The 26,958-nt window shown below is 44.6% G+C and overlaps 1 protein-coding gene across 10 annotated transcripts in view; it reads left to right on the forward strand.

Annotated features, from left to right (window-relative positions):
- The first annotated feature begins 7,147 nt into the window (after positions 1–7,147).
- TFAP2B (transcription factor AP-2 beta) overlaps positions 7,148–26,958 on the forward strand; it is a 29,352-nt gene continuing 9,541 nt past the window's right edge. For 2 of the 10 annotated variants that reach the window (XM_069564711.1, XM_069564712.1), the window contains exons 1-6: positions 7,148–7,288; positions 7,537–7,774; positions 12,039–12,497; positions 17,217–17,277; positions 24,972–25,191; positions 26,744–26,862. In XM_069564711.1, the coding sequence (XP_069420812.1) occupies positions 7,694–7,774; positions 12,039–12,497; positions 17,217–17,277; positions 24,972–25,191; positions 26,744–26,862 (940 nt within the window). In that variant the 5' untranslated portion in view covers positions 7,148–7,288; positions 7,537–7,693. Of the gene's footprint in view, positions 7,289–7,466; positions 7,775–9,172; positions 9,468–9,613; positions 9,661–10,521; positions 10,844–11,781; positions 12,498–17,216; positions 17,278–24,971; positions 25,192–26,743; positions 26,863–26,958 lie in introns of those variants that run through there. The other 8 variants (XM_069564709.1, XM_069564710.1, XM_069564719.1 and 5 more) reach the window with 7 other exon arrangements.

Raw genomic sequence — 26,958 nt, forward strand, 5'->3', positions numbered from 1 at the left:
TATCAACTTCATCCTCAGTCTACATCTTCCCCAAAACCAGCCCCAAATACTGGAGGATAGGGTTTATAATTTTTAAGTTTTCTGTGTTCTAGGATGATGATCCCAGTCTCCTCAACTCTTTCTCCCTCAACATGATGTCCAGGACTTTCTTTAATCTGGTTGCTCTCTTTTAGGGACATTTGGGCTTACAAATGAGGTCTTAAGCACATCACCCCTGATCTTTACTAATGCAATCTGGGATTTCACTCACTCTCCGTGTTTGTCAGTCTCAGTATGTTGCTGGGCGAGATGCTTATGTGTTTTTTGCTGTGCTTTGCGGCCTGCAAGATCTAAGTTCCCCAACCAGGGATTGAACCCACGCCCATGTCAGTGAAAGTGTGACGTCTTCACCACTGGATTGCCAGAGAATCCCCATACTGTACATATTTTCATGTCTTCCTCTGTCAATTTCTCATCCTCCCCTTTACGCTTACGTTTTTATTTTTATCTTTGTTAAATTATAGCCTTGAGGATTTTTTTTCAGAGTATTAGCCTGTCAAAATATTTTTGAATCCTCATTCTCTAATGCAAGGTACTGACTCTAATGAACACATCTTCAACTTCTTCTGAGTCACTAATTTTTAATATTAGAAAGGATAAGGCTAAGGACAAGAGTCTTATAGCAAATCATTGAAGCAACTGTCTCAAATTGGTTTCTATTAGTCAATCAACCTCTTTGGGAGAGAATTATTCAAATAGCTGAAATCTGGGGTGAAAATGGTGGATACAACATACCAATTGATTTCCTTATGCTGGAGGCCATGATAAGCATTTCATAAGTATTATCTTATTTAATCATCACAACCATGCCCATGCAAAGATTATTGCTATGCATGTTTCGTATAATGAATGTCTCTCATATATAGAGGTATGTTTCAAGGGTTTCATACAAGAAAATTGTGGCTGAGAGAGGTTATGTAATTTTCTAATATCCAAGAGAGCAAGGGATGGATCTGAAAGTCACAAATGTCTGTCCCACTCCAAAGCTCATATCCTTAGTCTAAAGGCACACTGCCTTCACACAGCATAGCATCACTCAACTCAGACTGGAGAGCCAGTGAGAAAGTTTTGAAATATCTCTATGAGCTCCAGATACATTATGGCCCTGATACTCAGTCTAGTAAATCTATAGCAAAAGATGTGCAAACACATGGAAGGATCCGTTCTTCCAGAATCCATGCTGGCCCCTAGGGGTGCCCTCTTGCCCTTCTAGAGTGCACGAATAACCATGCTGACAACTTAAACTGTCATTTTTCTGTGGAAACAACAGCATGGTGCCCCAACTGTAGTTTCTAGAGCCCCTCTTTCTCCCTCTTTCTGAAAAATAAGTTTTTTTTCCAGCTTCTGCTATACACATTCTTCCCATTTTGCATACATTTTCAAAGGTAACTGACCATAATTTCAAGATCAAAACTGCAAACTCTTGACCAGATTAGGATGTCATTCTTCTAGACTTGACACTTTATCTCTATTAGCGCCTATTAGGTGCTATCAAAATGATTGCCTCTTCCTTCAAGTTTTATTCTTATCCTTTCTTCGTTTTCTTCTAATATGATTTTCCTAAAAACTTTTGTGCGTGTGAGCTAAGTCCCTTCAGTCATGTCTGACTCTTTGCGACCCTATGGACTGTAGACCGCCAGGCTCCTCTGTCCAGGGAATTCTTCAGGCAAGAATACTGGAGTGAGTTGCCATACCCTCTTCTGGGGGACCTTCCCAACCCAGGGATCAAACTCGTGTCTTTTATGTCCCCTGCATTGATGAACAGGTGGGTTCTTTACCACTATCACCACCTGGGAAGCCCATGTGTGAGACTGCTGCTGCTGCCGCTAAGTCGCTTCAGTCGTGTCCAACTCTGTACAACCCCATAGACGGCAGCCCACAGGCTCCCCCGTCCCTGGGATTCTCCAGGCAAGAACACTGGAGTGGGTTGCCATTTCCTTCTCCAGTGCATAAAAGTGAAAAGTGAAAGTGACGTCTCTCAGTCATGTCCAACTGTTCCCAACCCCATGAACTGCAGCCTACCAGGCTCCCCCGTCCATGGGATTTCCCAGGCAAGAGCACTGGAGTGGGGTGCCATTGCCTTCTCCATGTGTGAGACTAGTATTTATCAAAAAATCAGGGTCAGTTCTCTTAAACTCTCCCCTAGATGGTCTCAGAGAGTTCAGATTTTGCTGTAACGTGTTCAGAAAGAAATACTTTCATTTTAAAATTTTCATTAATTACCATTAGTTGCTTTTATAAATCTCATTAAGTCCATTTCTAAGGAAAAAGAACTTCGATATCATTCATTAAATTCACCTAATTTTGTAGATGAGAAAATTGAGGCATGGAAAGATCTAAGGTCTTGCCCAAGATGACATAGCTGGTAAGTGAAAGAATCTGCTTACATTAAAGAAATAAAAAGTCATAGAATACATGTAATTCTCCATTTTTTCTCTCCGTTTTTCTCAAAGTTCATGAATGGGAGTTTTAGGAAATAGTTCCTGTGTAATGCTAATTTCTCCTGAATGTTCCTTGGACTTAAGAGACATTTCAGCTCTAATGTTATACATCATATGTGTTTACTCATGCTTTAAAGGTTAGATTTCTGCTCTGCATCTTTCCATGTCTTTATTTGCAAATTTTTCCTCACAGATGTGTATTGGTCTATTGGTTGCATTTTGAAACCAAATTGTTTAGTGTTCTCACCCTTTGAGATTGCCCCTTCTTTAAGCAATAATATGGAAAATATTCACAATGATGGAAATACCTGTCTCCCTGCATTTGTCACGCCAGGGAAAATGAGCACCTCGCACATTTTGTATGTGAAATATCCACTGGTGTTGGAAACAATTGTTCTCTGGCTGTTTGCACCATTTACTCCAAGCCCTACCCCATCTTCCATTCCTTAACCTCTTTATCTCCAGGAGATAGAAATTTGAAAAGTGTTCCTTTCTGCAACCTCACACTCCCACAATTAAACAGAAAAGCCTGAGGACGTTCAAACATCCGAAACAGGCAATAAAATTACTGCTGCTCCTCAAAGTCCAAGTTTCTGTCGTCACAGTGATTTTCATCCTTACAAGTGATTTCAGTTTAAACATCACTTTAGAAATTCACAATATTGACATTGATTAAACATTATGGTTAAAGCAAGAAAAGCTGTTTCCTTTCGTGTTTGCCTCCATCTGTATAATCATGAAGAATCATTCTAGAGGTCATTCCACCCCCGTTTTTTAAAAAAGAAAACCTTTATGCAAACATTAGCCCCTCTTATTTTGCTCTCTCATATCCAGATCACTGACACTTACGTGGTAGCGAAGTCTTATAAATCTAAGAGCAGGAGCTTGAACTGTAGTTTCACACATTCGACAGTAATTTTTCCAAACTGATGTTAAAAATATATAATCAAGATTCCTCCAAAATATGGTTACAAGAAAGCTTCCAGATAGAAATGTGGTAAATAAAAAAATTAAAGTCAGGCTATCACCATAAAACATGCACCTGTAATGCCTGATTTGGTGAGCGATTATGCTTTTTGATGGGTAAGAGGTTGAAGTAGTATTTGGGTATGTGAAAATAAGTCAGTGCTCCTTTTTCTTGCTTTCTTTTGCCTGTTTATGAATCCAGGACAAATATAACTCTGGAGAAAAGTGATAGTCCAAAAATATTGTCTCCTTCATTTTGGGAGGAAGGGAGGAAAGAAGGGTAGGAGGAAGAAAGACTGTCATAGCAGCAGAGAAAGTGCAGAGTATGTGCATAGGCGGGAGATCTAGGCTGGGGTTCTCACCCTTACTTTCTAAGCAGGAAAATATGCACATCCCCAGCTGATGAAAGCCTTCATTTTCTTTACACCCAGTCTTGAGTTGAGGATGGGAAATTAAATTGTTTTGCAAAGTGACAGTATGGAATGGATTCCTTCCCATGTGTGATCCTAACGAATTCTCACATGCATTCCCATTACACAGCTCAGTACGCTCGCTCTTAAATAGCTTACTCCAACACCCAGGATGAAAGGGATCCGGGCCCTAAAGTGACACGATAATCCTACATCTTGGTGTTCCTCCATTTTACTATCTTTGTGGCAGACAGCGTATTGTGTAAAAGAAAAGGCAGTCACAGGGAGCTACAGGGAGAGAGAGTTTATGAAACCTTAAATCACAGGTGCCAAGGTGAGTAATAGGGGAAGGAAGGAAGTCGGAGAAACTTGGACAATTCTTAATTAGATTTTTAGAAGAAAGAAGTGAGACATGAGAGGGGGAATAGTTGATTTAACAAAATATTTTTCGGTGACATTAAAAAAAAAAAAAGTTAGAAATCTACTAGAAAACCGCCAGCAGAGGGCTCCATGCTAAGAGCATTCACTTCCATGTGTGGCTCCTACATTTATCGGAAAATAGTCCCTCTCTCTGAGATTGAGGAAAGGGGAGTAATATCAACCGTCCTTTCTGCTGTTAAACACGGAAATAAGTTTAAGTGAGAGTGGAAAATATGAATCTGGGATGTCTCCAGAGCGCTTCTACTTAGACTAGCATGTGCCAGCCTTGAAAAAGTAACAAAACCAAATATATATATTCATGTGTGTGTGTGTGTGTGTAAGGCATGATGAAATGGAAAATGAAATGATGATGAAAATACATATATTGGGTCGTTTATCTTTCCTTCGAAATCAGAGTTTGTTTTGCCTTTGCCTTTATTTTGTTTTGCATTTATTGAGTCCTTGTGGGAAGCTTTTCCTGCATCACGTGATTGGAGGTTAAAGCGAAATGCAATGGAAAGTTAGAGAGAAGCTGGCTCAAGTTAGGAAATTTTTCTTAGAAGAGAATAAGCTTTTATTTGTACATACTTGAGGCATTTGGAATTTTTAGATGCGGAAAAATCATTTCTAAAATTAGTAGATATGATAAGACTTGAACTTTTAAATGTCCTTAGTAATAACAGGTTTTGAAGAACCGAAAGAAATCTCTCGGGGAAAAAAAGAAAAAATCATGCTTTCGTGCAGAATTTGCTTATACAAAACCCCGACAGAGGGCGCTGTTGCCCGTTCAATGACTTAGGGAAGGCTTCCTAAAAAAATTTCCCTTGCAATTTCAAGGATATTTTGAATAATGCCCACGCTGAAAAATTAACTCGGACTTTAATGATAAATTATGTATTTCTTTGGGTATCTCTTATATATATGTATATATTTTAAATTTTATGCTTCATTCCTAATAAACCAGATTTCCGTTTTTCTGAAGAATTTACATAAATTTCAACCAAATATTTCAAGACATTTCTAATTTTTAAAATACACAATTGTACCACAAAATAAAATTACACATGGAAAAATTGAAATTCTCTATATACGGCTATGTAAAATAGTTACCCTAACAACGTATTATGTATTTTTAAGTAGTTGTTTATATAAAAGTATCCTTCTCAGGCTTTATTGTTTGTTTCAAGCTTTAGAGTTTATTTTAGACTAAGTCATGATATACCAAAAAGAGATTAAAAGGTGTTAAAAGCATTTAGAGAAGAAAAGTTAAGATTTTTTTCCAAGTGCTTTTTATTTGGGTTGGAATGATCTTTAAGTAAAAAAGATAGAGGAATTATTGACTTGAAAGGGAAAAGACAGCCATTCCCATTAATAAATTTTGTCTAGAGAATTTGAATTTCCAAGTCTATAATATTTGTCTCGGACAATATTGATCCGAGATTGGTTTTAGTTCTGGAAAGTCTGGAAAGAGAAGGTAAAAGCCCATTTCAAGTCCCACCACACAACAAAATTAGGAGGAATGCCTGCCCATATCCAGACTAGGTCAGGGAGCAAAGAAGGAAATCTTCGCTCAGGCTCCTAGCCGAAGATTTGTACAGATTTTGTATAATTTAAGGTGTTAATGTTTAAAGTAGAGAAGAGGAGGGAGAAAGGAAGTGGCGGGGAAGGAGTCAGGAAGGAAGGAAGGAAGACAGGATGGAGGGAAAAGGAAGGAGAGATGAGGCAGGGAGGGAAAGACAACATAAAAATTAAACTGGAAATGAGGAAAGGGTTCATTTCTGAAGTTCCTTCTGATGCACCTTCTTCGAGTTTCTTTCGTGCGACTTATCTTTTTAAAAAATAAATTAAAAATCTGCAGACTTGTTCATTCTGCACGATATGAAGCGTCTCCCCGGTTTTGATCGAATCGATATCCACCGCGATTGTCCGGAGCCCTCTCCTCCGAGCGCAAGGCAGCGCTTGGCAGTCCAGAGGTTTAGAGACAATCGCCCTTTGCAGATTCACTCTTATCAGGTTTAATAACTTCCACCCCAAATTGCCCTGGTCCCTCCTCATTCCCTCCTGTCATTTATTTTCTGCCCCAGGGGCAGAGAGCCTCCACTGGACTTCCCTTCTGGCAGTGGGAATCCTTCCGCACCCTGGACGGTAGTAGAAAAATAGAGGGGGTGGGGAAGGGGGCAAGGAGGTGAGCTTTCGCTTCGGTGAAATTCGGAAACCCTGTGTCTTAAAGGGCGCCCATTTTCGAGGTTCGGTTAACTTTGTTCCTGTTGATGTTTATGTTTTTCTTAAAAAAAAAAAAAAAGCTATACAAATCACCTTACCAAGAAAAAATACACTCAAACGAACAAACCCCCACATTTCTTAAAGTATTTTTCAGTATCTTCTTGAAAAACATTCTGCTTAAACCTTCCAAAGGTTCAGGTGACCATTTCTTGATTCTCCGTGATTAAAACCACTTAAAAGTTATAGACAACAAATGCAGATATAAAATATCCCATCCCTCTGCAAAGAAGGCTTGAAAATAACATTGCGTGATTGTACACCTATGTTGCTTCCGACATCTGAAAAAAAAAAAAACAAACAAACTTCATAAAATGGAGACTTCAGCCAAAGAAAGAATGGCACATGGAATCCGTTGAAAATACAAACAACCCGTAAAGGATGAGTAGGACAGACTTAGGTGGTTATACAGTATTTAAGTTTTTAAATGTGTTGGGCAGAATGACTAGGAAAATATAAGAAATGGTCATTGTGGTGAGCCGGCTTTTTTGTTCTACAGTGACTAAGGTACAGTGAAGAAAAGAAAAAAAAAGTTGTGTAGCCATCAACACAGAGAGATCACCCTTAAAATCCCCAAATCCAGCTTTCAAAAGCCTCCTGCTGAACAAACAAGAACAGGAGCTTTTGTATTTGAAAATCTCAGTAATGGTCCCCTTTTAAAATCTACATAAGAAAATGGGGGAACTGTGGGCACCCTGGTTTCCCCAAATGAATTGTAAAGATTTTAAATCAGTGGGTACAATGATTCATCATTTTCAATATAGAGGTTTTAAAATGTGTATATTTATATTAATCATGCTGACCAACTCGCTCTTTCCTTTAAATGCATGTTTAGAGTCTGTAGACTCTTCGTGACCCAGGGGTGCTTATATAACTAAATGTGGGTGTCTGGGTGTAAATACGTGTTTATGATTTTTTAGAATATATATGTCTGTGGGTTGCATCTAACTCCAGTGTGTGTGATCATGTTTTTCTCTCAGCTGTGGCTTACTTCTCCAGCCTATTGTTTGAGACAACAGATATAAGTTGCGATGGGAGAGGAGCGTCGGATTTGGTGTGTATCCCCCATTTCCAATTATAGATGGATCATTACAGACAGCGGAGTCCTGAGAAGCCAGACATCTGCTCCTCACATGAATGCACTCACCTCCTAGAGACCAGGCTGCCATCATGCTCTGGAAGCTCGTGGAGAATGTCAAGTACGAAGATATCTATGAGGTGAGCCGACACCCCCAGATGCATCTTAGAGCTTTGCAGATAGAGAATTTGAGCTTCTTGACACTGCAACTCATCTATATTTTTAAGCTATTTGCTTGTAGATTTCCGGCCGGTTTTCTCAGCTTTCTCTAACTTTTCGAAAAGCTGGCTTGGGGAGACTTCGACATTCTGAAAAGGGACTTTAAGGTGGAAATCTGACTACTTTAACCTAGGAGATTTCTCTGATTTTTGGTATTTTATTTTTCTTTCCCTTTTCCTCGCCCCCCCCCCACTTCCTTCAGGATCTGATGAGGAACGGGTGCTAGTGAATGTGGGCAGAGAAAATAGAGACCAATAAAGGCAGAGGCTCCTCGTTTTGAGTGTGGGAGAGAAGTAGACTTTCAAGCCTCCTTCGCAACAGACTCGGGCTTTGAATTTTTATTTTTAATAAAAATTTTGAGATCGATAACAAACGGATCCAAGTAGCGCACGAAAAATTAGAAAGAGGGTGGTCAACGGACAGACGGATAGATGGATGTAGAGAGAGCGCAAGCCAAGGAGCCGTAGCAGACAATTTTTTTAATTTTCTTTTTTTCTTTCATGTTTCTCTTCTTTGAGACTCGGGGCGTACAAACGGCCCCATGTCTTCGCATTTTTAACGAAATTTTCTCCCCGGGTTGAGTGCGCACGGTTCGTTAGCGCTGAGGCCAAGGGGACTCCCCCTCGGATGGAGATGCTGTCTGCAGCCCGGCGGGCGTCTGCCTCCTTTGGGCCGGGCGCGCGGGCCGTGCGCTCGGGTCTCGGGCGCCGACGGAGCGGCGGGGCGGTGGGGCTGCGCGCGGGACGGGCGGCCGGAAGGAGCGGGGGCAGCGGCCCAGGCCCGCGGAACTTCGCTCCGAGCGCACCAGCCGGGGAGCCCCCGAATTAGGGGGCTGGGGGGGGAAAGGGAAAGCGAAGATTCCGAGGAGACGTCGAGAGAGGGAAGCGAGAAAGAAAAGCTTGGAGGAAGGTGAAAGGAAAGGGGCAGAGGAATTGGGGAAGGGGGAGGTGGAAGCCGGCGAGCGGGCGGTGGCTGGAGATCGGGAGGGAGTCGGAGAGGGGAGGTTGAGAAGCCAAGGCTCGGGCGATCAGCGCGGGAAGCGCTGGGTCGGACGAAGCGGTCGCGGTGGAACGCAGAGGATCCCCTCCCCGCGAGGGACACGCCACCCCGCCCGCTCCGGGACGATCCCAGAAAGCCGGACGGGGAGCCGCCCTGCGGACCCTGGGAGTGGGCTGCTCCCGACTCCGCCGGCCCAGCGCCGCGACCCAGACCGCGGCTCCGAGGAGCCGGCGCGAGCCTTACTGCCACGGGTGGAGTTTCAGAGGCAGCGCCCGGCGGCCGCGCCAGGAATCTCCCAGCTCTGCCCAGCCCCGAATCTTGATTTTGGGGTGTGTGTGTGTGTGTCTGTGTGCGTGTGAGAGAGGGAGAGAGGAGATTCGTCTTTCTGCGCAGTGATGACTTGGGGCTTTCCTTTCCTCTTTGTGGTTGTGTATTGACTGTAACGAGAGAGCCGCGCCTCCGCCTGGTGGGGTTTGTTTCGGTTCGGCCTCCTTTTCTTTCTTTAACAGCCGGGATAATGGTCAGTCGCAGGCGCTAGAACAGTCCTAAAGAATGTGAGCGCCTAAAGTGGGCTTGGCGCTGGCTGGGATGGGACTACGGTGTAAATAGCTCCAGGTATACAGAGGGGCTTCACTGGGTTCCGAAAAGTAAGCAGGATAAAACTCGTTCTAAGAGTCCAAAAGTAGACTAGCTAAATGGGAGGGAGGAGGGAGGAAGAGGGAGGGGTGGAGTGGAAGGGGGAAAGAGGGGAGAATAAAGAGGGTGGGAGAGAGAAGAGACCGACGGAGAGAGACAAGAGATACTGCAGGTACTCCTATCTGCCTAATTTTTCTGCTCAAAAAAATATAAGAGAACGCGAAGCCGGTGGAAGGAGGCTATTTAAGTCGGGAGGAGGGTTGAACTTTAACAGAAATGGCAGTCAGGCCAGTTGAACGGGTTCCTGAAACATCCAAAAAGGTTTTCTGTTGCCCCTGGCTTTGCCTGGAAAGGATAACTTTAGTGTACTTGAAGATTGATTGCATATATTTTAAATTGAAGTTTAAAAAATCAGACTGCAGGAGCACTAACGAGGGAAAGGCTACACAAGGGATGGAAAGCCCCCCATTCTCGCCTCTGTCCTTTAATAAATAAGCATCATCTCCAGTATACTGTGAAAGTCTGTAAACGCCACTGTAAACAGCCGGGCCCACCGGTTCCTTTGCTCTCCCCACCAAAGGGGGAGGCAACGCCTTTTTATTTTGTTTTCTAATCTGCACGCCAAGCACCTAGGGCGATCAGTTCTTCCCATTAGGAAAGTCCCTCTCCAGGAACCTAGACACCTATGGTTCAGCACAAGACCCCAAGGATGCTCTCCTCTTCACCGTCTGGTCCAGGGGAGCAGGGGCTGCTTTACGCGCGTCCCCGGCTCAGTTAATTGAAGTTCTGCCTCTTTCCTGCTAAACTTTTACCCCCGGTCTGCCTTTGCCAGCCCCCTCGTCTGATTACATCTAGTAATTCTCCACTGAATGAACGTCATTTACAATAGTAGGGGAGCTCTGCGCCCGCTGCTGCTTCACGCTCCATTTGTCCTCCATTCTCCCTTTAAAGTACTCGTGTAATATTAATAGTCATGAATATCAATTATTATGAGGCGGTGTAGGCAAGCGGAGGGAGGAAGGGGCGCCCGAGCAGTCTGAGCCCAGCTTCGGGCGGAAGAGGACTGCTCCTGGAGCCCCGAAGAAGCGCAGAAGAAAAAAGGCCAAAAAGACAAGCAAGAGGCCGATGAACAGCTCTGTCTGTGTGTGACAGGCGTCGCCAATCTCGTTTGGGGGTGGGGGGGGATTTTTTTTTTTTTTTTTGATGGCTTGTCCTGGAAACACCTCAAGCTCGGCTCCTGTGTCCAGCTCGTTTCTCTGCTGGACTCCTTGATTTTTTTTTTTTAATCACTGTTTGATTTTGAGCAGTAACCAGGCTTTTTTTTCCAGATGTTAGTCCACACCTATTCATCCATGGTGAGTCTGGATTCACGTTGTACCAGAATTGCATGCTCTCTCCTCTCACTGTCTCTCTGTCTCTTGTGTGTGCGTCTCACTCTCTCTCGTCTCTGTCTTCCTTCGAGCGCCTTTGGCTTGGTAATTTAGCACCATAATTGGACGAGGCTGCAGCTGCTTCTCTGCATTGTGTGTTCGTCTGAGCTCCATGAGTCAGCTGGGGAGTAGGGGGAGGCCGAACAGAAAAACTTTTTATTTGCCATTGCAGTTGGGAAATTTAGGTGACTATTTCTCCAGAAAGAACCATGGGGACTTTACCATGGCATTTCCAGAGAGGAGAGGGAGAAACACACACTCACACACACCTACCCCTTTCACTGAGTTCAGCAGTCCACTTAGGACCAACACTAAGTTGTCTAGGCCTTTTGTTTTTATTTTTTGGTTTCCCCCGCCCCTCCCAACCCCAGGTCTTTCATCTTCACACCCTGAAGTAGGGACAATATTAGATATTGAAAAGCAATCTTAGAAAGAACTCCTTTGAACCACAGTTCAACTTAATTTAAGACGGACTCAGGATATGACTTTTGAATGAGATCCATTTCAACCCAACACTACATAAATTATTTAATTCCTCTTGGGGAGGAAGGGGTGACTGGAAACTCAGATCAGGCAGATTCCTGGGTGTCCTGGAATGACCAGGTGGTGTTGGGGAACTCCTGGCCAGCGGGCTGGGTTGCCAGAAAGGCAGGATTTGCTTTTGAACGAGAGGAGCAGCACAGAAAATAGTAGGAAGTTTTATTTGTTATGCTCTGGACCTCTGGACGAGTTAGAAAAACAGTGTAAAACACCCAGAAGAACAAATACTGTGTGTTAGACTCCTGTATTTTTCATTAGGGAATTGATCATTCCCCCCCCCTCCCCCATACACATTGTTACTTTACTCTCATCCCTTTTGCCAGCTTTGCACCCCAACAACAGAAGGCTTAGATGTTGGTTCAGTGGGTGAGTCACCCCCATGTTCCCCTAAAGCCTCGCGTTTGGAATTGCTGAAATCATGTACCCTCTGAGTCAGCTTGGGAGGCTAAGTTTCAGACTCTCGTTTCCCCTGTCCTGGGAAGAAGATGCCCAAGCCGGGTTTCTCCATCTGTCGCTTGTGTTTTTTTGTTTTTTGTTTTTTCCTTCCCCTTCTCTCTCTCTCTCTCCTCTCCGCTCCCAGGACCGGCACGATGGCGTCCCGAGCCACAGCTCGCGGCTCTCCCAGCTGGGCTCGGTGTCCCAAGGACCTTACTCCAGCGCCCCGCCGCTGTCGCACACCCCGTCGTCAGATTTCCAGCCGCCCTACTTCCCGCCCCCCTACCAGCCGCTTCCCTATCACCAGAGCCAGGACCCCTACTCCCACGTCAACGACCCCTACTCCCTGAACCCCCTCCACCAGCCCCAGCAGCATCCCTGGGGGCAACGGCAGCGGCAAGAAGTGGGTTCAGAAGCCGGTTCTCTCCTGCCCCAGCCTCGGGCCGCCTTGCCCCAGCTCTCGGGCCTCGACCCCCGGAGGGACTACCACTCGGTCCGCCGGCCCGACGTGCTCCTGCACTCGGCACACCACGGCCTTGACGCGGGCATGGGGGACAGCCTCTCGCTGCACGGCCTCGGCCATCCCGGCATGGAGGACGTCCAGGTAATGGCACACAAGCAAACAATAAACAAGTAACAAATGCCCAGGGATGGGGGACGGGTGGGGAGGGACAGCTCTGTCTTTTGGGGGGGTGGAGGGGAAGGTAGTTTGTATAGGGGCAGCTGGACTCGATGTGTGTAACTGTGTATTACCTGTGTGACTCTAGTGGCATTTTCTGGGGTTTCAGTGATGAAAGCTAGACGTGTGAGAAATGAAAGAATGAAGGAGAAAAGTGTGCATGTGTTTTGCTAGTTTGGGATCATCAGAGTCAAAGCTAGGTGTTTTTGTCTTGCCTTAGCTAGGGGACTCCTTCCTGTTCTCTTGGCTTTGTGTAACCAGGCCGGGTGCCCTCGCAACCTATACCCCTGGGTCTGGCCCCCTGACGTGGCAGGTGGAATCCTGGCTGCCTGGAGGCTGGAGCTGCAGCAGGGAGGTGCAGGGACCTCTACAGAGGTTCTTGCTCAATTTGCAAAGACTCTGTTAAGCATGACAATGCACACTGGAAGAAAAACGTGTTATTTTGTCCAAGCCAGGTCTTACTTTGAAAGTCCCATAAGCTGTAGAACCCTTTTCCAAGAGAATTGAGCTCCAGAGGCAGCATCTGAGCAATGGAAGATTTATGGGGAGAGACCCAGAAAGTCATAATTCTGTTTGGGGGTTCATGAGGACACATACAATTTTGGAGGTTTTTTGCCCCCTTTTGGACCATGAAACGGCAGTGGAACAACATTCTCCACGTCCTTCCACAGTCCTTCTTTCTGCTAGTACCCTCCTTTCCCCAGTGTCACCAGTTGAAGAGGCATCACATGTTTGTTTCTTAAAACAAAAGGCTCCAAACACACCCCCATCCCATCACTATCCCATCTGCAACCTACACAATGGAGCCTGATTTGGTGGAGAATACTTGGTTAAATTAAACAAAGAAACATCAAAGAAATGATTTCTGAAAACTAGGTGATTCCGAGCAGATCTCCTTTTGCTCTTTAAATAGTCTCTAGAAAAGATAAATATGGTTGAAAGGTTTTCAAGTGATTCTTCAATCTCATTGGCATGGCTGTCTGTATTACACACCATTATAGACATACCTCTAAAGCTAAGGGACATGAAATGGGAAAGAGAAAGGGTGCATCAGTCCCTTCTCTTTACCTTGCTGAAGAAAATGTATTTTGAATAGTTAAAATGTGGTGATAGCATTAAATGCTGTCTGTGTCTCGTCTGTGATGGTTTACTGATTTAAGGGAAATTTAGTTATTTAGTATTTCCAGAAATAATGGAATCACCTGAGTTGTGGCTGGATTACCCATAGTCATAAGTGGTAGTTTTGTTGATTTAACCAAGTTTAACTGTTTCTGTCTTGGAGGTATTGCTCATTTCAGAATATCATATGAGAAAGGAAATATTCAATAGTGTGTGTGTGTGTGTGTGTGTTTTAATGCATTGGGGTAATACTTGTCTGGGGGGAAAGTTTTTAAATTAACCTTTGTGGGTATGGTTCAAAGTGCTAGATAATGAAAGTGGATCAACTCATCAGCATTGCTGTTGGCAACGCTACATTGGCTGTGTCACTACCACTCTGCAGGCGGGGTGGTCAGGCTACTAAACCCAGAGACTGCACCCAAAGAGGGAACAGATTTCTTTGCTTTTAGTCATTTTGTTGTATTTTAAAGATAGAATTGTGAGAACTTTGGAGGGTTTGGTCAGATGCAAGAGGCAAGAATAAAACAGGTCAGGTTGGTGTGTGTTTGGGAGAATACCCTTGTCGAAGTTGCGGCTGGAGCTGAGACCCGGGAGGTGGAGAGAGCCCAGAGCAGAGAAAGCGCAGGCCTAGGGCCCTGGCTGCTCCCCGCCCACCCCATCTCTCCCCGTCCCTCCCCCGGAAGCATCTCAGCAGGTCCCCTGGTGAGGTGGGGAGGCCCGGGAGACTTTCTCAGGGTCGACCCTCGGTGTCAGAGGTCAGGAGGAATTCACCCCAAGCCTTCCCAAGAGAAAGGGAGGATCTCTGTCTCCCACGCGATGACAGGCCTCCTGACGCCGGGTGTGCTTGACAAGACACGGGGCAGGTGACAAAGAAAGACACGGGAGGAGATGGACCAAAGATGAGACCCCTGAATCCAGAGGCTGCGCCTCCTCTGTTCCATCCCAGAGGCTCTGCTTCTGAGTTAGGGATCAGGAATTGAGGGGACTATGTGGCAGGAGCGGCTGGCAGTTTCCGCGTTTCCCATTTCCTGCCTCTGCGGTATGGGTGGGCTGCGCCCCGCCCCCCATCTGTAAAAAGGGACCAGAGGTGCCTCAGCCTGAACCCCAGTCACTTGTCCCATCTCAGGGGCCTAGTGTGTGTCTGGGACCTATGTCAACCCAGCTGCGATCCGGCAGATACCAGGGAGCTGCCAGGCCAAGGAGGGGGGAGTGGCCTCACAGCCAAGGGTCCTCACCTGGCCCAGGGTCGGGGCAAGATGTTGTGTGACCCAGACACACACGCGGGGCCATCGCCCCGATCGTGAGAGAAGCAAAGGAGAGGAGCTGATTAACCAAATGCTTCTAATATTTTTTAAATGAAACTATAAAACCCTGTCAATTTCTATTTCAATTTACTCACAGGGGCTATTAAACCAGCAAATCACTGTTTGGGTTCTGGTATGCTACATTTCACCCATTGTGTGTGTGTGTGTGTGTGTGTGTGCATGCTCCCGCGCACGGGCAGGCACGCAGAGAGTGGGGACAGTGTTAAAAACTCAGAAAAACAGCATCAGAAAGAGAGCTGGAGATGATACTTAGTTTGGAGTTTGTTCAGTTGCTGTGAACACCTCTTTCCTTCTTCTGGTCTTTGCTCTCTAACCTCTCATCACCTCTCCTACCTGAGTGTAAACATATGAGGATGTTAAGTCAAAGCCCCTACACACACACACAGAGAGACACACACACACACTCAAACACACCCTACTGTCTTAAAGCAACCCCTGGTATCACTTTTAACTAAAGAAGTCTAGTAATTACGAGTCTGAGTTGTTTTTCCGAGCTTCCGCATGCAGTCCTAATTAAATCTTTACGATCCTCCCTGTGACGATTAAGCGCCAGCATGCTGCGTGAATATCCTGTACAAAAACCCAGCAGGCGGCCGTAATTAGATAGAAAATCAGACAAGAGCCTTCTCATTAACTACCACAACTACCCCACGTCGCTGATGAGGCGTATATACATATTTACGTACCGACGTGAGGGTGAGGTGTGGGGGCGCACGGTCCCGGCCCGTAAGATCGCGGGTCTGCCGGTCCACAGACACAGGCGAATATTTCTGTCCTGCGTGGACACGTCGCCACTGCAGACACGTGAGCACAGGAAGGCGTGAATCTTGTGTGTGCGCGCCCGGTGTGCATGGTGGGGTCTCCTGGGAGTTCCGAACAAGTTACATGAAGCATTTTTTTTTAAGCTTTTTCTTTTTACTATTTCTTTAAGATGGAGATGGCATGTTGCAACATGGAAAATGGTTCTTATGGGGAATAACAATTTTCCTCATCTTTCTGAGAACAGAGGAGTGGCTATTAAAAACGAAAAGAAACAAATTAACATGCCCCTCCGTGATTAGATCATCTCGTTTCTAATGTACTGCTTGTTTGGGGTAGACAATCTCTTCCTTGTGATGAACACACACCCTGTCTGGGGATGCAGCTTGAGTGGGTGGGAGGTGCTGTCTAAACACAACCTCCCTCTCAAGCCCTTTGCTTTTTACTGCTCTGTAGAGAGGGTGACAGATTGGTCCAAACTTAGGTTTGTAAGGATCAAGGAAAGCTGCTGGACATTGCAGGAAAGGCTAAGACTGATTTTCACCAGGGAGTAGAGGGTGGGAATCCACTACTTTTGGATGCCCTGGGGTGCACAGCTAGAAGCCTAGTGCATCCTGACAGCAAGAATATCATTCTAACAGCCATTTCCCCTCTGAAGTGCAGCCAACATCTAGGGTCGAAATTTTCCTTCTCTGGAATGCAACTGGCAAGGAAGGTGACTGTTCTTTGCCATGACCCAGGTGCTGCACACCGGGAGATCCTCTGTGTGTGCGTGTCTGTAGTTACTGCCTTCCTAACAGGTGTGCTTCTTGCTGGGCAGCAGCAGTGGCAGGGCGAGCAGATTGTCAGGTTCCTCGGAGGGACTGTCCTGCAGCAGGAAGCTCACACAGCACTGAGATGTGTGTGAACTGCAGTGGGTGTGCGGTCCTGACGGCCTGCAAACGTGTTCCTATGTGTTGCTGTTTGCATTCCATTCCAAATTGCTCAGACTTTAATTAAAATCCTATAATGTAAACTATTATGTATTTGTAAAATGACTCTGGGGTTAAGATGCACTGGGATAGCATAGAAAACAGACATCGCTCTGACTAATATTGGTGAAAATCTTTCAGCGGCTGCCAAATTTTCACAATTCATAAGAGCGAATAATATAAGTTTATGTGTCTATGTAATATCTATGTTTAATATAATCACTAAACCAATCCTGCATCCCAGATGCCTCTACAGTTTCTTCTTTCCTCTTCTTCCATTGGAAGAATTTATAATTTGGGCGAATTTCATTTCTGTGTCCATTTGGAGGTAATAATAATAATAATAAAACCTCCCTTTGTGAATTAATATAAATGGAAATAACAGAAACTCCAGTTTGGAATGACATGATTTATGTGTGCGATTCTTTAATATCCAGTCGATTTGAATAGTGATGTTTTTATATTCACAGTCAGTTGAAGATGCCAATAACAGCGGCATGAATCTATTGGACCAGTCTGTCATAAAAAAAGGTATGGATTCTTCTCCGCCCCCCACCAAAGTAAGCAAAGTTTTCCTGTGCATTCATGTCTTTATGATGCGTTTTCACTTTGAAGGACTTCATTGTTTTATAAGACACCAGTGTTTGTTCACAATCATAGGACAGTGGCTATCTGGATGAAAATGCCTGTTGGGAGGAAGGGATGGGGGTAGGGACTGAAGGCAGAAACCCTGATGAGAGAGACAGAGACCATTGCCATTTTTCTCACAGTACATTTGCTAGCCGTCCTAGATACATCATAAATAATTGAACTACCATTATGTATGGTTGGGAAACACTGCTTTCAAAAATATGAGGTAATTATTTCATTGATAACTGGAGTTTGTTGAGCCAAACCCTATGCCATTGGGGCAGCTCCTTCTCTCCTTGCTTTTGTATTTTGGGGTGGTAATTTTTTTCCCAGTTCTCTGTGTTTTACGAGTTGTTTCTTCAGATTTTTTTTTTTTTAACTGTGCCAAATGTGTCGCTAAATATGCTCTTCCTGAGAAACTGAGCTGGCCTCTGAACATTTCTCAATCTTCCTACATATGCATTCATGATTTAGTGTGACTGTGGAATCACCCCATACTGGTAAAGGGCATGTGATATTAACAAATGTTTGCAGTCTCTTGTACAGCTGTAAGCAAAATAATTAACTAATTAAACTAATTAAATGTAATTACAATAACTCATTTCGGGCGTATTGCAGCTGCTTAATTTTTCCCCCTCTTCTCTGACAGTCACTGAGAGAATGCCTGGCGATTAGTGTGGCTGCCAAAAGGCCCGAATGTCACTCACATGCCACAAATTTAGGAGCTTGAATGTGTAAACAGTGCAATCTTTAATTATCACAAGAACCGGTATTTGGAGCTACAATTTTAACTACTGTAACCCTTTTTTTATCGATGCTGGAGAAGGCCTGTCCTTCTGTTTGGTGTCAACAGTCCCTAGCTGCAGTCACTTCTGATTCATTTGAGCCAGATGACATTCACAAAAACAATTAAAAGGGAAAGGATGGTTTGAAAAGTAACGCGGAGTCAAGCCGGTAGAGTATGAGGGTTGTGAAGCAAGGATTACAAGCAAGATGAGGTGTGTTCAATTTTCTGTTCTTAGAAAAGCAGAAAAAGTCACTTTGAGAGGTGGGAGGTGGTGAGGGGAGGCTGTACTTGAAATGTTGCCATTTGGCTTTTGAATGTAATATCCTGAAGACGACTAGTAGGGTTTGGGGTAAAAGTATTTAAGTGTTCCTCCAAATGTCTCCGACTCTTCCTTAGATAGTATCGTTTTGGATTTGTAATGCCAGGGTTTGGGTTTGCTGGGACACTTGGGCTTGCGCTTTGATTTTGCACTGACAGCTCACTTCACCATTCCCTCCTGGGTCTTCTCTTCTGGTTAATTGCTGGTTGATGGGATGGGGGGGTGGGGGTTAATATGGGGGAGGAGGAGAGGCGCTTCTTCATTGGCTTTCTTGGTTTCTTTTCTAGTTTCTGTCCCTTTTCATGGAAAGCTAGAATCCCTTAGCTCAGAGTTCTCTATGGGGGCTGAAACAGCATCGGGGCTGGCGGTGGGGCAGGCCCAACTGATGACCAATTAGAAATACTATTAATAGACCAATAAAAATATTTGGAACTTAACTTGCCTAACAAAATGGGGCTGAAAATATTCTTAGATGTGGGATGTTTTGGTTTCAGGGCTTGGATATGTTTGTCAGTGAAATGTGAATATGTATGTATATATGAGGATCTCCAGGAATAAGAAAAGGAGAATATTGACTAACGTGGCGGTTTCTGGTTTTGGAAAGATGGACTACTTTTCATGCCCCCCGCAAACCGTTTTAAAAATGCACAGCCTAACACATCTAAGTGGCACCCCGGTCGTTCTATTGATTTAAGGAGTGTGGTATGAATATGAAGTGTGAGGTCAAGTCCATTATTTAATATTTCAGGTATTTGCTTTATTACATGACGGAAAGATCCTAATATTATATTTTTATCTTTAGAGAGCCATGGGCAAAAGTGGAATAAATGGTTGATTTACTTTTCTAGATCACTATGAACCACTTAAAATAAGGTTATGGATTCATTAGCTCTTTCCCTGCCCTCTGGTCTCCCGTCTTTGCCCCTCCCCCACCTTTATGAAGAAGAGATTAATTTCATAAAAGAGGAGGTGAGAACGTTTCCTGGACGAAATATTCTAAATTTCAACAACTGGCAAGGGACCTGGTTGCTTTATTTGTTTTCTAATGGGCTTTTAGAGAGATTTCTAAAGGTCTACCTTATTAATAAAGTGTCAGCAACCCGCCCAGGTTTAGGTTTCTCCGCCTCTGTGTGTATTTAAGGGAGAAAACTTAGACATAAAGGATATATGTCTCTGTGCGTGTGCGCGCGCGTGTCTCTCTAATTATGCAAGGTCTCCGTCCTAAAATTTAACCCTGTCCAGTTTTTCACCCGTGCTGATATCACCCCATTGATTGTAGGCTAGCTCTCTTGTTATGTTTTCTATCTGGGCTTAGCTGACATTTCTGAAGTAATTTAGTTAAGAGGAAATGAGTTGTTCCCAGTAGAGAGAGCAAACGAGTGGAGTGAAGGTAGCCAACGTGATAAATGGCTCTTTCATTTGAAGATCTCCAGAGCTCGTTTACGGCTAATTTTCTGTATTGGCCCCCTTTGAGCTATTAATGCAATCGGCAGGGACTGGGGCCCCTCTCCTCTTAGCTGCCCCATTAGAGCTCCCATTAAGCCAGCGAGTCTCAACTCCATGGCAGGAGTTGGGGGCGGGGGGAGTAATGAAAGGTGCTTTTTAAACTCTCCTAATCTAAACCGGCAGAGGGTGGTTAATACGATTTGAAGGGGGCTGGTCAATGAGCAATCAATAAAGTAATAATGAGAAGGATTCGGTACATTAACAGTCTAAAAATCCAACGAGACATTAAAAAATCATTCTTAACTCTCAGTTCCATTAAGATTAGGAATCTGGGCCGGGCAGGGGGTGGGGTGGTGCCCAGCTCCTATAAATGATCACTGCCACTCTCCTACCAGCCTAAAGAAGGCTCACCTAGGCTTTCAGAAAAAGTTTTTGGTGCAATTAGAGGCCAATATGCAATCGACTGGACATCTTAGACAGCAGAAAAAGATGCTGGGATTTCTTGGAATGACTGGCATGGCTGGAGTCCAAGGTCCAAGTGTTGTGACTATGGGGCATTTTCACTGGTCTTAGGGATATCCTGTTTGGTTAGTTTCAGTTCAGCTTCTTGGTTCTCTCCCACTTTTTTCCCATTAGTTCTGGCCCCTTCCCCATATAAACACTTTGATTGGTGTGAATTTTATCTGGGTATGAGGGGAGATAGAGAAATTGCCAATTTCAATTACAAGGGGCTCTGTTGAGATTCCGCCTTCTGACCTAGGAGGTCAAAGCACCCAGAGTCTGTCAGAACCTTTGAGAAGGCTATGAGTTTCCTCTCAAAGGGAGAGGTTCACGTTTTCAGAGCTGACTTGGGTCCCCATCGGCCTTTATTCATCTAGAGACTCTCAGCTACATTCCAGCCACCCAGGGAGTAATCAGAGTTCATAGAATTTCAAAGCTGGAAAGGTTAGACACTCTTCAACTCCCACCCCCACCCTCCAGTGAGGAAACTGAGACGGAGAGAAGACAAATGACTTTCTCAAGGTCCCACATACTGAGTTAAATGATGGGATCCAACCCAGTTTCCAGCCTCTTAGGCTTTGCTCCTAAAGGATGCCAACACTGGATGTTTGTAGTTTTCTTATGCTCTGGCTTTCTCTGTGAGAATCCTTTTATGTTTTTTCTTTAGGATTTCAGTGCTCATGATTATACACATGCTCTTATATACATATAAGAATACCATTTAGCCCTCAGGTAGATGAGAAGCAATGTAAGTATGAGGAAAAGGGTGATCTGCTGGTGAGAAGTAATTATTTCAAGCAATGCTCCACCAAGTGAAAGTGAAAGTGAAGTCACTCAGTCGTACTCTTTGCGACCCTGTGGACTGTAGCCCACCAGACTCCTCCATCCATGGGATTCTCCAGGCAAGAATACTGGAGTGGGTTGCCATTTCCTTCTCCAGGGGATCTTCCCAACCGAGGGATCGAACCCAGGTCTCCTGCATTGCAGGCAGACGCTTTAACCTCTGAGCCACCAGGGAAGCCCCAAAAGATACCGCCAATAGCAGAGGTTGCCATGTTTAAGTCCCAGCACCTTTCAGAGGGACTTAGGCTTCAGTCCATTAGATGGGTTCATTTCTTCCTTCTCTCCCACAACAGATCAGAACCACAGAAGACCTGCCTCCAGTCAAACACAAAGATATCAGAGCTGTGATTTCATACTTAAGTGTAAAGAGTAAAGATGAAACGCTACCTTATTAACACTTTAGCTCTATAGAGTCCACTAATGAATAAGATTTTCTCCAATCGGTTTTCCTTCTACTCTCTCAAATTAAACTCCAGTCCCTGTAATGAAATATTGATCGATTTTTAAACCTCTGTTCTTCTGCCCCCATATAATGCAAGTTCAAAGGGAGGGGGGCAAGTTTTGTGGGTGTTACATCCAGAAGTTGGCTATGCTATCCAACTGAGAACTGAAGAGGAAAAAAAAATCCCACCCAGTTTTAATGTATGCACAGAAAATTGTAAACATGTAAAGAACTGAAAGCTTCACGCTGAGTTTTGCTATGCTCCATTTCCTTACCATTTCCTGCTGTCGCTTTAAACCTATCTTAGTCATCTCTGGGTTCCGTGAGCAGGAGCAGTGTGCTCATAATTACTAACAAATCAACCGGGCCCTGTTGCTCCCTGGGTTTATTGATAAGCTGGAGGAAAGCAGAAGGGAAAAGACAAAGAGAATAAAATATGGGGTTAATCAGCTGAGGAAGGCAGGTGTGAGTGGAGGGGAAGGTAGATTTTAACAGTAGGCTGGACTTAGAAGAGTGTGAGACAAGACATGTGCAGCGTCTAGTTTAGGAGACCATTCAAAGGCCAGCATTTAGCACCTGAGGATGAGAAAGTGGAGGGTATGAACAAGATTGATACTTAAATTCAAAAATAGAAATATAACCTGAAGTGCCTCTGCTCAAACAGTCTTGTCGGGGGTTAGGGGGGGTGGGGGGGCTGGGGAGAGAAGGGAAGTGAAAAAACATCACCACTCTCCCCTTCCTTCTCCCCCTAGACAGCAGAGTGCTGAGGAATGCTGCCTGGGTGGGTGATATTTAGGTGATAATGTATATGCAAAAAGTACAGCCTTTGAGAGGGAGCTATGGACATTCCCCAAAGGAAATTGCTCTTGTCAGGTAAATCAGGCAATTAACAATAGTGAAATTGAGGGCAGGCTATAAAATGTCTCGAAAGGCTTGGCTTTTCAAGAGATTTGGCACCTGGGACTGTGAAAAGCAGGCAGAATTCCAGTTCTCAGCAGATATTCGGTTATCCAGTATGGTAAACAGGAATTAACTTACTATTTTCAAGTTGCTTGGCCGTGGGGGATGGGTGTGTGTGTGTGTGTGGGGGGGGGTGGTTCTGTTAAAATGTTCTTTCTAAATACAGTAGAATTTAAATGTTTAAATGTTGCTGAATATCAAAGACAAGGCTTTTTATACAACTTATTTCTATAGTTCATACCATATTAAAACTGCAAAAGGCCATCTGTATTTTGCAGAAAAGTTTTCCAAGGTTACCATGATCATACATTATTTGTTTATAGTGCCTACATATGAATCTGAAATACAGAAATCAGGACAGTATTGAAAAAAAAGACATTGAAATAGATGTGGATATTGTGTAAGATAATTAAATGACAGGGTGTTCCCACCCCAGTCATTATTTTTTAAGTGACTTTAAATCCGTATTTTACTCACATTTCCCTCAAATGGGAAGCACTTCACTGTGATGAAGGGAATCAGAAAGAAGAAAGCCCACTTTGTAACTGCCCCACCACCGTGACAGTGCAGAATATTCACTTGGTTACCTGACATCATTCATTCAGCCCTGGGAGAGACTATATAGACAGAACAGAAATTCTAAAATGTCTACTAAGAAGTAGAAAAAGGGAATGCTTGTCTCCCTGTCCACTTTCTTCAGGAAACCCTTTCTCCAGGCGTTTGTAAAGAGCCAAATGCAATTCATAGGAAATAGAAGATTTGAGACCTACTTTTAGGAGTCCCTAAAATATCATGAAGGTCTGAATGCTGGGATCTGTGGTAGAGAGAATCAGCTGTTTCGAGAACACTCAGGGTGGTTAGTTTGTTCTAGTAAAGGGAGGTTATATAACTTGCTTGACATGTGGGGTTCTAGGTTCCAGGGAGTAGAAAAAGCATATCTTTCTCTTACCAGGATTATAGAGTGAGACAGAGTCTTTATTAAAAAGGAAGAATGGAAGCATTCTTTTTCATGCCAGAAACATTGTATGTTTCAATAAGTCCCCTGGCCTGGTGATCACTGGAGAGGTGCTTGAGGTCCCCATGGAAGAAGCTAAGGTTTAAGGCAAGCCAGCAGGGAGTGTCACCCGCCCAGTGGCCTGCAGAAAGAAAATGGGCATCAGCCGTGTAGAAGTCCAAGGGAGGGAGACTGCCAGGGGGACTAGGAAGCTGACGGTTCACTGTTCCTGGCTCCCAGCCTCTTGTTCTACCAAGCCCCGCCTCTTCCTAAGGTGCAGATGACACTGAAACACAATTAAACAGAAATACAGGCTGGAGAGCCTGAATGCGCCTGGGTAGCAGTGGCAACCAGCTGTCAGCTCTTATTAACTTCTGCATAAAACATACCTTGAGTGCGGTTTGTTATCAATTACTTGCCGAAATGAAACAACTGGGGCAAGGCAAGACCGCCGCTCACATGAATTAGAGTGATTGGTTGATTGATCAGGGCACCTGTTGTAAATCATAACTGCTCCAAACAATCACCAGTCGGGCGCTTTACGTTAATTTGTAAACAAAATTCATGTCACCACGGAATTGCTTTCACTGGAGAGGAGCATTTGGGTTCATTTCTAAATGAATCTGTTGTTAGGATATAGCAAAGAATGGGATCCACTGTAGAGAAATGAGCAGCTCTTCTGGGCCCAACTGTCCCAGTTTAATGGTATTATTACTTGGCTGTTCTTGGGCAGAGTGACTGATGGGGCTCACCATCCTGATCTTTGCCAGTGATGACCATAGATTTGTATCAAATAGGAGAGGAGGGAAGGGTTCCCATAAAGACCATTGGTGTTACTATTTTATATCACTGATAGGGAGCATCGCCTTCAGGTTTCAGCACCAAATGTGATTATCAGGAGACAGATGAGGACATTAAGATTCAGAGAGGTTTAGTGAGATGTCTAAGGTCACACAGCCAACACGTGATGGAATTGGATTTGTCTGGCTTCACAGCACAATCCAAACTCTGGGTTGCGTGCTTTTCCTGATTTGTGTAGTGAGCGGGACTGTGGCAAGCCACTCTCACATGTCCACACACTTGGGGTAAGTTTCCAGAGGTGATGGCTTTTGCATTTTGTTTGTACACAGAGCTCTGAACGCACCGCGGAGCCATGGGAACAAACACTTCCTCCTGCAGCTTTCCTCTTGGCGCCTGGCCGGTGGCCTCCCCCTGCGCAGGCAGCGACACATTCATTCTATCGGCGGTCACTAGGATCGAAACCCGGTCACCTTTATGGCATATTTTTTTTCTCTCTCTCTAGTTCCGGTTCCTCCCAAATCTGTGACTTCTCTGATGATGAATAAAGATGGCTTCTTAGGAGGCATGTCCGTCAACACTGGCGAGGTGTTTTGCTCGGTCCCAGGCCGTTTGTCTCTGCTTAGTTCAACTTCAAAATACAAAGTAACTGTGGGAGAAGTTCAGAGACGGCTGTCGCCCCCCGAATGCCTCAATGCGTCTCTCCTCGGCGGCGTCCTCAGAAGGTAACCCACCATCCCAACCACGTTTTAATGCCGCGCGGTTGCCTAGCAACCGAATTTTGTAGCTTAAAGCCGCCGCCGCCGCCGCCGCCGCCGCGTGCTCCGCGCCCTGCTCGCGCTGCCTTGCCCTCCCGCCAGCCTTGCGGGCCTGGGGACCTTCCACTTTTCCCCCGTCCTGTACCCGGCGCCCCTCTTCCCACTCCCAGGACACTTCGGGGCAGTCTCTACCTTGAATGGGACCCAAAATCTGCACACACTTACCTAAAATAGGAGTATCATGGAGCAACCTCCTCCTCACCTGCAATGTGCTCCGATCTCTTATTTTGTTTTAAAGTGCGCTTGGCGCCGACTAAGTTGATCCTGTCCCACTAATGCATTGTACCCCGCGGTTTGAAAAGCTTTGTTCTAGACTTGTGTGACTTCCTTTCCTCAGTACCACTACCAAAAATAACAATGACACCATTTTAGAAGTATAGACGGGTATTCCTTGGGGCCTTTCATGTGCTCCCCAGTGATGGAGAAAGACAGTCCATAGACTCCTTGTGGAACTGGGGGAGGAGTTGGCTTTTATCTTAAAGATTCAAAGGCTCCCCAAAAGTTCCTGCCAACACCTGAACTCTTCTGTTAGTGCCTCTGATATGAAGGTGTGACATTGCATGACATGAACTTTTCAAGTTAGCCTATCTTTGGAGTTGAAACTCCCCTTCTTCCCTAAAAGTGGCTGGGTGAACAGCACAGCAGAAGTCAGAGTAGGTTTTTTCTTGTATTTTTAGCACGTAAAGGGGGATCAACTGGGAAGAAGTAAGGGTGTGACCCACAGACTTTTTTCACTTTGAGTCCTTTTGCTCTGCTCTACTTTGTAGTTCAATTTCGCATGAGTCCTTTGAGCTCTACAGTGTAGAAGTTTCTTTCAATCACCCCTAGGAATTGAGGGTGTGTGTGTATGAAACTTACTCTGAGATTAAGTGAGATGATCAATATAAAGTGCTTATCATGCAGCTAAACCCCTCTGGTGCTAGTTTTACTGTTATTATGATTGCTAACATCATCATTAGTTTCATGTTTCAGTCTTCCTTCCCCTTTTAACCCAACTCCATTTTATTGTGACTCTTGACCTCTTACTCTCAAAGCCCACCTGTTTGAGGCTGAGCCTTCTCCTTTCTGAACCACCCAGTTCTTCCCATCTTTCGGCAAGGTTGTACTGGCCGGCTTTGGCTCACCTCTCTGGCTCCATGACCAGGAAAGAGCTGGGCTTGTGCACGTGCAACTTCTACCTTCTCTGGACCCACAACCTACACCCTAATTATTCCCATCTGGTGTCATTTTTTTATTCTCATGAGATAAAAGAATGACTCAATTTTTTTTAATGCTCTGTATTGCAGAAATTAAGCAAACCTCAGCAAACTATCAGCAAATAACCAAAAGGAAGAAAAAAAAAAGTGCTAACCTCAAGTTAAAACCTCTTCAAGCTCCACTGGGCTTTAGATTGCTAAATCTAAACTTTGTTTCAGGAACACTCTGAGGTTAATCAGAATGTTAATTCTTGCAATTTCAGAGCCAAATCGAAAAATGGAGGGAGATCTTTGCGAGAAAGGCTAGAAAAAATCGGTTTGAATTTACCCGCTGGCAGACGCAAAGCAGCAAATGTCACGTTACTCACCTCCCTGGTGGAAGGTAAGCAAGACGTGTGGCCATTTCACAAAGTGGCAGAGTTTAACTGTTGGCTGAAAGCTGACACTTTACACGTTTCATGATTAACTGGAAATCATT

The sequence above is a fragment of the Ovis canadensis genome, chromosome 20 (genome assembly GCF_042477335.2).
Source record: "Ovis canadensis isolate MfBH-ARS-UI-01 breed Bighorn chromosome 20, ARS-UI_OviCan_v2, whole genome shotgun sequence".
NCBI lineage: Eukaryota > Metazoa > Chordata > Mammalia > Artiodactyla > Bovidae > Ovis > Ovis canadensis.